Genomic DNA, 14,387 nt, shown 5'->3' with positions numbered 1-14,387 from the left:
TAGCCCTTGGGGTTTCATTTGTTTTTTACCATTGTTTAACTGTATACTTACCTTACTCTGTACACCGCCCCGAGTCCCTCGGGAGAAGGGCGGTATATAAAAACAAACAAATAAATAAATAAATAAATAAATAAAATTTTAAGTTGTATAACACAGTGTTTTTCAACCTTTTTTGGGCAAAGGCACACTTGTTTCATGAAAAAAATCACGAGGCGCTCCACCATTAGAAAATGTTAAAAAATTTAACTCTGTGCCTATATTGACTATATATAAAGTAATTCTCTTGAATAGGAATCAAATAAACACAAAGAAAGTATTTTATAATTACTTTTCAATTTTTCCCACGGCACACCAGGCAACATCTCGCGGCACACTAGTGTGCCGCGGAACAGTGGTTGAAAAACACTGGTATAACACATTAGAATAATGTGAATTTAAAGCTTAGTTGGAATGAGGAATAGTTTTAGACAATTGATATAAATTGGTTTATTTGAGATTGTTTTTATTGGGTATCAGATTGGAAGGTATTATTTTGTATTTGAATAATCCTTTACATGATATATATGTATGTTTGGAATTTACCTATATGAGTTAAAGTTTGATAGTTTGAATAGTTTAGGATTGCTTGCGTAAGTTAGATCATGATTGCTTGTATTTTTATACCCTGTGTTTTGGTATTAGATTGGAAAGTATTATTCTGTATTTGTATAATTATTGATATGATATATATATATATGTTTGGAGTTTTCTTATATGATTTAAAGTTCGGTAGTTTAAATAGTTTAGGATTGTTTGCGTAAGTTAGATTATGATTGCTTGTATTTTTATACCCTGTATTTTGCTCTGGGAAGCGGGGGGGAGGGGAAAGGGAGGGAGGGGTTGGGGAGGGCTGGGGAGGGGGAAGAGGGTGGGGGGGAAGGGGTTGGGAGGGGTTTTTTTCTTTTTTTGGTTTGTTAAACATAAAATGTATTGTAAAACTTTTTAATAAAAAAAAGAAAATTTGGTAAAACAGATCAAAGATCAAAATCGAGTGCATATAAAGAGAATTTACAATGCTTTAATAGAATTGGATTTGGAAATGGAATTAGTTAAAGATTGTATGGTAAAGTGGGCTCAAAATATTCAAGAACCGATCCCAATGGATATATGGGAGGTAATTTGGGTTAGAAATGTTAAATTTACCCAGGCCCAAAATTTAAGAGAAAATTTTAATAAAATGTTTTATAGATGGCATTTGGATCCTAAAATGTTGTCTTGTATGTATCCTAATTTACAGCCCAAATGTTGGAGATGTGGCAGTTTGGATGCCACTTATTTTCATATCTGGTGGACTTGTAGAAATATAAAAGCTTTTTGGATTAAAATTTGGTGGAACATTCAAAAGATTTTTAAGAGAAAGATAAAGTTTACCCCACAACTATTTTTATTGGGTGTTATTATAGATTGTGATATTAAAGAAACTAACTTGATGTTGAACTTGATAACAGCTGCAAGGTTATTGGTAGGGCAATATTGGAAGAAGGATAGTTTGCCTACTATAGAAGAAGGGACGTTTAAAGTGTCAAATTTAGCAGAAATGGCTAAGATTTCTGCTTATTTCGGTCTGGAGAAGATGGATAGATTATATTCAGAATAAATATGGGACCAAAAAGTTCCATTTAGCTTATGGGTAAATTTTAGATTGTTATTATTATTAATAGTTTATTATAGTGGAATTTTTATTAGTTTTAATTATATGGTATTATTATTATTTTTAGTATTAGTATTGTTTAATAACTTGGATATTAATTTGTTTATGTTTTTATTATTATTATGTTCACTTTTATTTTGTTTGTATTTACGTTAAAGCGCATTATGAACTTGGTTATTTATATAGTTGGTTAATGTTAGTTAGATTATGATTATTATATTTGTAACCCTGTGTTCAGCTTTGGGAAGTGGGGGAGGGAGAAGGGGGGGTTGGGTGGGTTGGTTTTGGGGATTATATTGTAATTTTTACAAAACTTTTTAATAAAAAAAAGAAAATGATCCCAGCGGGAGACTGGAAACTCCTTATGAACTTTGCATAAAAATTTAAAAAATCAACTTTTGATTTGTTTTTATGTTTAGGAAGATGGATTATAAAAAGAATATCACGGTGCAACTTTAGAGAAACGTTAAAATATAATTGTACTTATAACTGTTGTGCAGGATACCAGATGCCCCTTATTTATACCTTTATATTTTTCCCTTTATTCCTACTTTTTTCTACCTTTTTTCTTATTGCAATGTTAGCTATCTCATATAGAGGAAATTATTCCAGAGGGCGCTTCCTTGAATACCAAAAGCTGTCTCGTCAGCGATCGTTTCTCTGCGAACAGCAACGCTTCATGTTGTTCGTACGCAACTCCTTTACGCCCAGGTGAAGCAGTTACATTTCCTATGACTTTCCAAGAAATTCAAGCATCTTCCGCCTACCCCCACCATCAACAATTTCTAAGAATTCCGACCGGCAAGCAGCCCCTCCCGGCCCCTTCTTTCTCGGCTGCTTTTCTCCCCGCCCACTCCAGGGTTCTTGCCGCAGCTGCAGGGAGCCAAACCCCGCCCCCCTCGTCCCCGCGTGCAACCGGCTGACTGGCGAATGAGACTCAACGTCCTCCCGGCAAGCCCATTGTCTGCATTGAGGCGCCAGCGGGAAGCGCGAGAGGAGCGAAGCCAGCAGCGTCGGCGATCTTTCTCCGAGACGTGCCCGCGCGCTTACTTACACCCAAAGCAAACCAGAAGCACCGCAGGAAGGAAGCTGCGCTCTGGCGTGATGCGGAGCGCCAGCAGCCGCTCTTCTAAGGGAAGGCACCTAGGAGTAGCCCCGACTCGGGACCTCTGCAGCTGCTGAAAGGAGAAAGAATCTAGGCCGCCTCCGGAGACTCCCAAGTTTGTCCTGACAGGAGGAGCCTTACTACCTCTTCCTTCATATGGAGACTTTGAGCGCCGTGCGAGCTAAAGTAGGAGTCCAAAGCCCCGTTGGGTGCGAGGCAGCAGGGACCGGCGAACCACAGCCCATTTGTTCTTCTGGTCCAGCTATCCGAGGCTCGGCGGCATCGGATTCCCCAGCTTATAGACTTGAGGACCTGGAGACCTTGGCTACTGTGGGTGAGTGAGGCTGGACTTCAGCCAATGAAAAACAAAGAAACCGAGAGTGGAACGTAGTCTAGCCCCCCGCCCCTTTGCGCGCGCCGCTCTGTGACCATCCACTCGGTTCACGAGGCTTGGCTGACTTGAAAGGGACCCCTTCCTTCCCTGCGGGACCGGAGGGTCGAGGGTTCTTAGTTCAGAAGGCTGCACTCTGTTGAGCAGGTGTGGTGCAACAGAGTTGTGGGGCGTCCCTTGGCTTGGAAGTCATGGACTGAGAATCAAGGCAACAGGAGAGCTGTTGTCACCGCTTTTCTTCCCCTGGGCACAGCCCCAAAGGATGTTGCCAGCTGTGCCATACCTGTGAAAATGCAGTCTCATTGTTCGTTTGGTTTTTCATCTTTCCCATATCTTGTGCACCCCAGCAGCAATTGCTTTTTGACATCTAGGTTTTTTCTTATTAGCTTCCTGTATTTTGATTCGGGAGGTTCTGCAACTGTTTTATCGGTCAAAGCAGAGTGAGTTTTACCGATGTCAGTTGAAAAGCTAGCAGTTCTCGCTGTAGTTTCAGAACTTCTAACACAATATGAACAAGTCTGATTATCTATGTGAATAAGTGTTTCTCCTTCTGTTCCTGCCTCTCCATGTTGGCATAAATTTAAATTACTTTGTAAAGAGTGTGGTTCTGTTGAACTGATACTCCAAATAATTGCTGAGTTTTCAGCCTTTAAAGTTTTAATTGTTGTGCACCACCCAGAATCCCCTTTGGGGGAGATGGGTGGTTATATAAATTGGATTAAAAAAAACAATTTACACACCTTTTTTTTGAGTCCTAGCAATATCAGTGGGGGTTCAGCCCAACACAAGTAGTTACATTAATCATAGCTTTATGCTGTAGTGAATTTAGATGTTTTCCCAAGCATTTTATGTGAAGTAGTTGTGGTAAGCTATAATATATTCAGAGAGATTCAGGCTTGTTAAGAAAATGTAATACAGGTAGTCCACTACTTAATCATTTGTTTAGTGACCATTTGAAAATGGAAGAAAATGATTACAACCAGTCTTGCACTTACAACCATCACAGCATTGACATGGTCACATGATCAAAATTGGCAACCAGCTTGAATTTAGAAAAGTTGCAGCATCCCACGGTCATGTGAGCACCATTACCCAACTGGTTTCTGACAATGAGGGAAGTGGGATTCACTTAAGGACTGCATCATTCATTTAGTTGCAGTGATTTGCTTAATAGCTGTGGCAAAAAAGTCAAAAACAGGTGTGTCAGTTAGTAACTGCCTTTCTTAGCAACAGAAATTCTGGTCACAATAAGTTGAGAACTACCTGTAAATGTTTTTACAGAATGTTCATAAATTCCATCCTAGCTCCTGTTGATATTAAACACTGCTTGCAACTGTGGGTGTGTTCTTCTGTTCAGCTGCTCAAGTTTCAGTGTATCTGCAGTACTTAATGTAATAAGCTGGAATATGTCCTACATTCCTTTCAAAATGCAGGTAATGCATGAAATTTGAAATGGATCCAGTGATAGTGGTAGGTCTTTTATTTATACATAGCCTTCTTTTCCAACTTTCCTCCCTTGACAGATGTTTACTTGCAATCTGCATAGATAGTAGCGTTAGCAAGTTTTCAGTGTAATGAAAAGAAACTGAAAGCAGTGCCACACAACAGTAAGGAAATCTAAGGTGAAATATGCACTGAAAATGCTCTTATGAAAATCTCTTTTTCTTTGGTTAAATGAACCACCCAGATTCAAGTGTTTTATCAGTTTGGAATTCACTGTTTGAAATTCCACTGTAGACTTCCAGCTATGAATAGAAATGCTTGTTTGCATTTATATATATAGTTACAGGATGTAGTTCGGTGATACATCCAACTTATTTAGTGTAGATTGATATCTTTGCACATTTGTTACACAAAGGACTATAGCAGCCTTGTATTAACAATTTGTATACCCTAAGAATGAACATGTATACAGGTTTCTAATAATATCAGCGTACAAGGAACTGATCTATCTCTCCTCTGTCTGATAATAACGACAACAGCCTACATAACAATCATCTCAGGAGTATTTTTCATCCATAGTCTAATATCTTGTAGCCCCAATTCAGTTGTAAGAAATTCCTCTCTCTTTATGTAGTCAGCTGGGTTTTTTTTTACGATAATGCCCTGGACTTGCCTTAAATTGGAGCTGGATATTCTAATTTCATCAGCAACTGCAACTGCATACACCTGCTGATGCTGCCTACAAGTGGGTGTAGTGATAACTATCCATACCTTGGTTATCATAGCTCAGTTGTGCAAATAGGATTCTGACTAATCCTAATCCTAAAGAAGCTAGTGAATGAGAGGGATGTCCTGTTTCTTGTTAAAGGATTAAATGTGTGGCACATGTTAATAATGTTTAATCAGTTCACAAACAGCTTCTTAGCTGTATGTGTACATGAACAGAAAAATGAATAGGAACATTTAATCTTCAAATTATAGAATTTTTTATTCTTTATTTTTCTGTATGTTTTCCATAGGGAGAAAATGTATAGGCTTCATTTGACATCTTGTTCATAAATAATTTGCTTATAGTGGGGGTCACATCCTGTTAAAAAAAGAGTCACACTTATATAGAAATGAAGCTCTATTCCAGAATGGGAACCTCAAAATTATTTGACTTTATTGAGTCCATACAACCATTAATTACCACTGTTCCAGATAATAGACTAAACACTTTAATATGTTTAGAAATATTAGATATGTGTTTTTTTTAATTTTATCTTTTCTTCCAAAATATCAACCAGCTATCGTTGTTGTTTCTTGCTCTCTATTTTTGCCCCATTGGAATCCTGTGCAGTAAACTAAGCTGGCCAAAAGAGATTATTAGTTCAAAGTTGCCCAGTCTGAGATGTGAATGAACAAGGTGTCTTGGAAAACCTCCAATATTGTTGAGAGCTTCTCTGTTTCACCCAACAAAATATAAATGATTGGTCCATTAGTGGGAGAAAGTGGCAAGAAGGTGACAAGCAACAGGAAGAAAGCAGAACTAGTTAACTTGTTTCTTGCATCTGTCTTTGCACAAAGGGAAAAACAGTCCAACCTATCAAAAACAGTACTGTAAAAAATAGATTAGAAACACAAGATAAGGAAGAAAATGGTAAGTGAACACCTGTCTACCCTAGATGAATTCAAATCACCAGGACCAGATGGATTACACCGCAAAGTTCTGAAGGAACTGGCAGATGTGATTTCAGAACCACTGAACTATATCTTTAAAAGATCCTGGAGCACTGGGGAACTACCAGAGGACTGGAAAAATGCTGATGTAGTTCCCATCTTCAAAAAAAGGGGAAAAAATGGATACAGGAAACTACAGACCTATTAGTGTGACCTCAATACCTGGGAAGTTTCTGGAAAAGATAAGCAACGAATCAGCGAACACCTAGAGGCAAACCAAGTCATTACTAAAAGCCAACATGGTTTGGTCAAAAACAGATCATGCCAGACAAATCTTATTGCATTCTTTGGCCAAGTGACAAAATTAGTGGACCAGAGGAATGCTGTGGATATAATTTACTTGGACTTCAGTAAGGCATTTGATAAAGTAGACCAACCTACTACTTGATAAGATAGAAAAATGTGGATTAGACAGTATCACCACCAGATGGATTTGTAGCTGGCTGACTGGTTGTACTGAGCATGTGGTCCTCAATGGAATTGCATCCACACAGAGGGAAGTGTGTAGTAGGGTGTCCTAGGGCTCTGTTCTGGGCCCCGTGCTTTTCATCAATGATTTGGATGAGGGGATAGATGGGGAACTCATCAAATTTGCCGAAGTTACCAAGGTGGCAAAAATAGCCAACACTCCAGAAGATATGCTTAAGATACAGAAGTATCTTGACAGTCTTGAACATTGGGCGCTATCTAACAAAATGAAATTCAGTGGTGAAAAAATTAAGGTTCTACATTTAGGCAAGAAAAACCAAATGCATAGGTATAGGTGGTACCTTGCTCAATAGTAGTAACTGTGAGAGGGATCTTGCAGTCCTAGTGGACAATCACTTAAATAAGAGCCAGCAGTGTGCTGCAGCTGCCAAAAAAGCCAACACAGTGCTAGGCTGCATTAACAGAGGGATAGAATCAAGATCACGTGAAGTACTAATACCACTTTACAATGCCTTGGTAAGGCCACACCTGGAATACTGCATCCAGTTTTGGTCACCACGATGTAAAAAAGATGTCGAGACTCTAGAAAGAGTACAGAGAAGAGCAACAAAGATGATTAAGGAACTGGAGGTTAAAACATATAAGGAATGGTTGCTGGAATTGGGTATGTCTAGTTTAATGAAGACAAGGACTAGGGGTGACATGATAGCAGTGTTCCAATATCTCAGGAGTTGCCACAAGGAAAAGGGAGTCAAGCTGTTCTCCAAAGCACCTGAAGGCAAGACAAGAAACAATGGATGGAAACTAACCAAAGAGAGAAACAACCTAGAACTAAGGAGAAATTTCTTGACAGTTAGAACAATTAATCAGTGGAACAACCTGCCTCCAGAAGCTGTGAATGGAAGTTTTAAAGAAGAGACTGGACAGCCATTTGTCTGAAATGGTATAGGGTTTCCTGCCAGAGCAGGGGGTTGGACTAGATGACCTCCAAGGTCCCTTCCATCTTCATCATCATTATCATCATCATCATCTTCAAATACACTCAAAATAATCTGAAATATAATTCTAGATATAAAGAGGTTTGTAAATGTTTGTTATAATACACTAGTTATGGTTTGATCTGAATTGAATTATAAATAGTCCTCAATGACCCTAATTGGGACTTGCAATTCCATCATATGGCCATTAAGTGAACATTGAGTTAATCCCACATGAGTCCCACATGATTGTTCGGTGATGATCTATCCAGATTCTTGCAGAAAGGCAAAGGCTGCCTCCACTTCAACTCACTATCCACATATTTCTCCCCATTTACCTTTTTGGTTGCCCACATATATGCAGTCCAGCCATGCCCCCAGAATTATGAGAAACTATTCTACCCATTCAAGGCATTCTTTTATGCTGTCTTCTTTTGTGCCACTGAAGTGGGGCCTTCTCTTGCACATTGGCCACTTTCTTATGTGCACTAAGCACATGGTGGTTCTGCCCTGCCTAGGGTCCTTTTTTTTTTTAAGAAAAAAAGACCAAGCCGGTGTGTGAAAGAAGGTCCTGGCTAAGCCAACACAAAAGAAAGATCTTTCTACTGTCAGCTGGGAAAATCTGATTTTGGAGCATATGAGTAGGAAAATGAAATACTAAGGACCTTTTTAAATTTGGTTATACTTTTTTTTAGGGACGCGGTGGCTCAGTGGGTTAGGACGCTGAGCTTGTTGATCAGAAGGTCGGCAGTTTGGCGGGTCGAATCCCGAGTGCCGCGTAACAGAGTGAGTGCCTGTTACTCGTCCCAGCTTCTGCCAACCTAGCAGTTTGAAAGCACGTAAAAATGCAAGTAGAAAAAATGCAAGTAGAAAAATAGGGACCACTATGGTGGGAAGGTAACAGTGTTCCGTGCACCTTTGGTGTCTAGTCATGCCGGCCACAAGCACTGGCTCTTCAGCTTTGAAACAGAGATGAGCACCGGCCCCTAGAGTCAGAAACGACTAGCATGCATGTGCGGGGGAACCTTTACCTTTACCTATACTATTTTTAAACAGGAAATTAATCTATTTGTAATGTTTTGCTATATTTAGATATTTAACATATAAAGTTACATGCTTTGTTTTTTTAATTTGGGATTTGTTTCTTCTGCCTTCACCTCATCTAAGTACTGCTAAGCTTGTAAGCCGCCCTGAGTCTTCGGAGAAGGGCGGGATATAAATGGAATTAAAATAAAAAAATAAAAAAAATAAGTAGTAGTAGTCACTATTCAGCAGGCTTTTACATTTCTCATTTATATTTTTAACTGATTTCTTTTTTATTGGTTTTCTGAAACTTATTTGGAAAATGTATATACAGGTAATCCCCAAGTTACGAATGTTCCCTTAACAAACGTTTGAAGTTAGGCAAAAAGTGCCCCCTCGTGTTTACAAACAGTTCCGAAATTAAAAATGTTGCAGCACCATGGCAGTCATTCACCCTTACAAACAACTGCACAGGCACTGTAACATTCACCCTGGCTATTCCATCCTCCTCCGGCCGGGTCTCCATAGGCACTAGGCATGTGGATAGTGGTCACCATGTGAGCCTTTGCTTTCTTGACCTGTTTTGCTGCTTCAGGCTTTTGGTGCATTTGTAGAAAGTGGAGACCTAAGTACCACAAGATCACATGAAATCAGAGGCCTGGATGAGGTCTGTGTCAAAAAGCTTTCCAAATGGAGGGAAGGCACGAAACATTGAAGCCTTCCCTCCATTGCAAAGCCTTTTGCCATATTTGCAAAAAGCCTCGGCCACCAAGAATGTGTTCTGAACCAGCCTGCTACCGGCCTTGCAGAAAGGCAACCCCTGTACAAACGGCAGAGGCTGGAGAGCGTCTGAAGCTGGAAGGCGTCTGCCAAGATTTATTACACAAACAACAGAACAAGAAACAAAACACTGGAACTGTGATCCTCAAACGGAGCGGTTGCTTTCAGCAACCAGCCCTTCCCCAAACACTCCTTTTATTAGAGTTCAGGGCGTGGCCTCCCTGTGCCTCCTTCCGAGGAGTCCCACAGCCTTTCTCTGCTTGTTCCTGCTTGACTGCCTCCTGCGTCGGGCGTCCTTGAACAGGGCCAGCTGTGGGTCATCATCATCCGCACTGTCGGGCTCGCGCAGCGGAGAAGAGGGCCCTGGCTGGGGGCTCTGCGAAGCCTCCAAGCCATCATCAGCAAGTTCGTCTTCAACACCCTCCTCCTCCCCCTCGTCTGAGTCATCCGAGACATCCGAGCCGGCTGCCGGACCCACAGGCTGGCCCTGAATCACAACAGAATGGAGCCCCAGGTTGACGCAGGCCTTCAGGAAAGGCCTCTACCAAGGAAACAGAGGCCTGGGGCTTCATTGCACAAACTGCCCCAGAAGGTCTCTGCCAGTGCAAACGGAACCGCAGGACATTGCACACGCTGCCCCCGGCCTCCTTTTCGTCAGCATTCTTGAAGAACTGTGCCAGCCAAAACGGAGCCACAGGGCATTATGCGTGCCGCCTCTGGCCTCATTTTTACTGGCAGAGGCCTTTCCTGAAGCAGGCAGCCCAGTAAATCAGAGAAGCCAAGCAGGTCATGCTTGTCCTGCTCTCCCTCTGCTCTCACTGTTTGCTGGGAGCAGGCAAAGAAACAGAAAGGCTGGAGAGGACAGATCTTCACACGGTAAGTGACCCAGCAGAGCAGGATGTGGGGGGGGGAGGAGCAATTGTGGAGACCCCAAGGGAGGGAAAATGAGGTAACTTAGTGGGTCAGGGGAGGGCTTGAGTCACTAGGGCCCCCATGGCCTTCCCCACCCTGAGATACCTCATGTGTGCTTAACGAACCCTACATTCGATTAGCGAATGTGTGGGCAAAAGCAGGGAGTGATCACATTCAAAGTATGAGATTCACTCCTACGAATCCTTGAGTTATGAATGTAACGAGCAGGCTCCATTACTTTTGTAACTTGATGATTACCTGTACATATTAGGCTTTTCAACCAACATTTCATAATTTATAGGACTTTTTATTGACTGTATGTAAATACTGAAACTTTCATAACTTTAACATTGTTTCCAAAAGCTTTGAGGATCATGAAAGAACTAACCTAAGAAGTAATATATTTTTTTTAAAAAAAAGTCTTATGTCCGTAATTTTGGTAAATTAGTGTTCAAATCCTGATGATACTCTGCAAAAATAAAATAATATGAAATAGAATCACAAGCAATTTTTTAAGACAAAGTGTTAGATCTGGGAGCTACATGCAGCCAATAATATTTGTTTTTACCCCCAGGGGACATGGGTCAGCGATTTAGCTGCTTTGGGCTTAAGGTTCATTCATATTTTTAACCTAAAAATAGAGCCTAGTTGAGTTAGTTTTGGACCATAGCCATTGCTATGCCACTCAAAACTTTTAAAGTATTCTGTGCATGCTAGTGTATACAGTAGATAATACATTGAATAATAAATGTTATAATATAGAATGTTGAAATATTTTTATCATAATGTCCTAGAATAATAGAAAAATAGAAGTAATGTCTTATTGTCATAATAATTTTAAATTATAGATTCAAATTATTTCTTTGGATGCCACATTTGGGACCATATTTGCATCTGTTACCATATAGTACTAAATGTGGAAGTTGTTTATGCACTTGAGTCCTGTTTACCAGTGTCAACAGAGTTATTTATTTTTATGTATCAACTGTTACATATGGCAATCTGTATCTAGAAACTGAGAACAAATAGTAACTTCTTTGTAATCCTAAAACCTGGAATAGGTTTGGTGGGATAATGAACAAGTAGAATGTATTTTTTAAAAAATAGTTTAACACAGCTATTTTAAAATGCATGACTCTTCTATAAACTTTACATTATTTCCATTAAATAATTTGTTTTAATACTTTTTCAATACAGCTCAATATAAAATATTCATGGTTCTACTTTTAGAAATGGTGTGTAGTATAGATGAAACTCAAAAAATTACAATGTCGTGCAAAAGTTCATTTATTTCAGTAATGCAACTTAAAAGGGGAAACTAATATATGAGATAGACTCATTACATGCAAAGCAAGATAGTTCAAACCGTGATTTGTCATAATTGTGATGATTATGGCATACAGCTCATGAAAACCCCAAATCCACAATCTCAGAAAATTAGAACATTACATGCGATCAATAAAACAAGGAGTGTACATAGAACAATATTGGACCTCTGAAAAGTATAAGCATGCATATGTACTCAGTACTTGGTTTGGGCCCCTTTTGCAGCAATTACTGCCTCAATGTGGTGTGGCATGGAAGCTATCACCCTGTGGCACTGCTGAGGTGTTATGGAAGACCAGGATGCTTCAATAGTGGCCTTCAGCTCTTCTGCATTGTTCGGTCTCATGTCTCTCATCTTTCTCTTGGCAATGCCCCATAGATTCTCTATGGGGTTCAGGTCAGGTGAGTTTGCTGGCCAATCAAGCACAGTAATCCCACGGTCATTGAACCAGGTTTTGGTGCTTTTGGCAGTGTGGGCAGGTGGCAAGTCCTGCTGGAAAATGAAGTCAGCATCCCCATAAAGCTCGTCTGCGGAAGGAAGCATGAAGTGCTCCAAAATCTCCTGGTAGACGGTTGCGTTGACCCTGGACTTAACGAAGCACAGTGGACCAACACCAGCAGATGACATGGCTCCCCAAATCAACACAGACTGTGGAAACTTCACACTGGACTTCAAGCATCTTTCAGTGTGTGCCTCTCCATTCTTCCTCCAGATTCTGGGTCCTTGGTTTCCAAATGAGATGCAAAAGTTGCTCTCATCAGAAAAGAGGACTTTGGACCACTAAGCAACAGACCAGGTCTGTTTTTCTTTAGCCCAGGTAAGATGCTTCTGACATTGTTTGTTGTTCAGGAGTGGTTTGACAAGAGGAATACAACATTTGAAGCCCATGTCCAGGATCCGTCTGTGTGTGGTGGCTCTTGATGCACTGACTTCAGCCTCAGTCCACTCCTTGTGAAAGTCCCCAACACTTTCAAATGGCCTTTTCCTGACAATCCTCTCCAGGCTGCAGTCATCCCTGCTGCTTGTGCACCTTTTTCTTCCACACTTTTCCCTTCCACATAACTTTCTATTAATGTGCTTTGATACAGCACTTTGGGAACATCCAGCTTCTTTTGCAATTACCTTTTGAGGCTCTCCCTCCTTATGGAGGCTGTCGATGGTTTTCTGCACAACTGTCAGGTCAGCAGTCTTCCCCATGATTGTGATTCCTACTGAACCAGACTGAGAGACCATTTAAAGGCTCAGGAACCCTTTGCAGGTGTTATGGCTTAATTAGCTGATTAGAGTGGGACACTTTGAGCCTAGAATATTACACCTTTTCACAATATTCTAATTTTCTGAGATTATGGATTTGGGGTTTTCATGAGCTGTAAGCCATAATCATCACAATTATGACAAATCACCGCTTGAACTATCTTGCTTTGCATGTAATGAGTCTATCTCATATATTAGTTTCCCCTTTTAAGTTGCATTACTGAAATAAATGAACTTTTGCATGATATTCTAATTTTTCGAGTTTCACCTGTATGTAGATCACTTAAGAAATGTTGAAAAAAGTTGGGAAAAAATTCTTTCCAGCCTTTTCTTTTAGTCAGTTAAAAAGAAGAAAAAACACCATCATAATATGAATTTTAAGTATAAGAAGTTTTAATTATATGAACTTAAAATTAATATGAGAATGTCTACATAGCCTCGAACTATATATGGATCTTCAGCAGTTCAAAAGTGCAGATTATAAAATTAATTGATTATGTGCCATCAAATTGGTGGTCGTTCTTAGTGACCACTCAGATTTCCTCCATGGTGAGCTGTCCCAATAAATGCTAACAGTCTAATACAAATAGAATTTTTTCTTATTTCATAATGGTAACTTTGCTCATTTGGACATTCTTTTTTTCACTAATTAGCTTGGTTCCTCTAAGGTTTGGAAGAGAGGCAATAGATATAATGATTCCCCATTATTTATTTCTGTACAGCATTTAAATACAGAGATTTTAAATGCTAGTTTAATGGTTTTGATCTTAAAATTGGGAACAAATTTTATGAAAATATTGTCCAATATTGATCTCAAATTCCTACAGCTAAAAGAAAACAGAAATTATCTCAGAACTATGTAGTTTAGCATTGCCTATACAAAGTTGATCTCCAGCATAGACCAAATTTGAATGATCCCATGAGGAGAAATGGCTAAATATTAGAGTTGTGCAAGATGTTCAGTGCAAAAACTGGAACAGCTGGTTTCCAGCAGGTGTGTCTGAACCAAAGCACTTAGGTTTCAGGTGGAATGAAATGCAGTGGTTTTGTTCAGAATATTTATTATTAAATTTATATGCCACCTGTATCCCTGATAAGGCAACTCTGGATGGCCTACAGATCATAAAACATGATATAAAATAAGATATAAACTGAAATATTGTTGTTTGTGGGAAGAAGTAGGAAGGGGAATAAGAGCACATTAGTTCTTGTGGGAGACAGTGAAAAAAAAATCAAGTGGGCAGGCAGTGTAATCTGGTGTTGCTAAGAATAGAGGCAATAAAGCACAGCAGCTTTGCTCTATACTCTATAAAATTAAAGATTCTTCTGTATCTTGA

At 39.8% G+C, this 14,387-nt stretch overlaps 1 protein-coding gene across 1 annotated transcript in view; it reads left to right on the top strand.

Moving 5' to 3' along the window:
• The first annotated feature begins 2,671 nt into the window (after nt 1-2,671).
• Nucleotides 2,672-14,387, top strand: part of PRKX (protein kinase cAMP-dependent X-linked catalytic subunit) — a 116,837-nt gene continuing 105,121 nt past the window's right edge. Inside the window, exon 1 of the mRNA XM_081326307.1 lies at nt 2,672-3,129. Coding sequence (XP_081182433.1) covers nt 2,952-3,129 — 178 coding nt within the window. The 5' untranslated portion in view covers nt 2,672-2,951. The remainder of the gene's footprint in view (nt 3,130-14,387) is intronic.

The sequence above is a fragment of the Vipera berus genome, assembly GCF_964194415.1.
Source record: "Vipera berus genome assembly, chromosome: 4".
NCBI lineage: Eukaryota > Metazoa > Chordata > Lepidosauria > Squamata > Viperidae > Vipera > Vipera berus.
The sequence above is the reverse complement of the archived record's forward strand: the minus strand, read 5'-3'. Positions and strand labels throughout refer to the sequence as shown.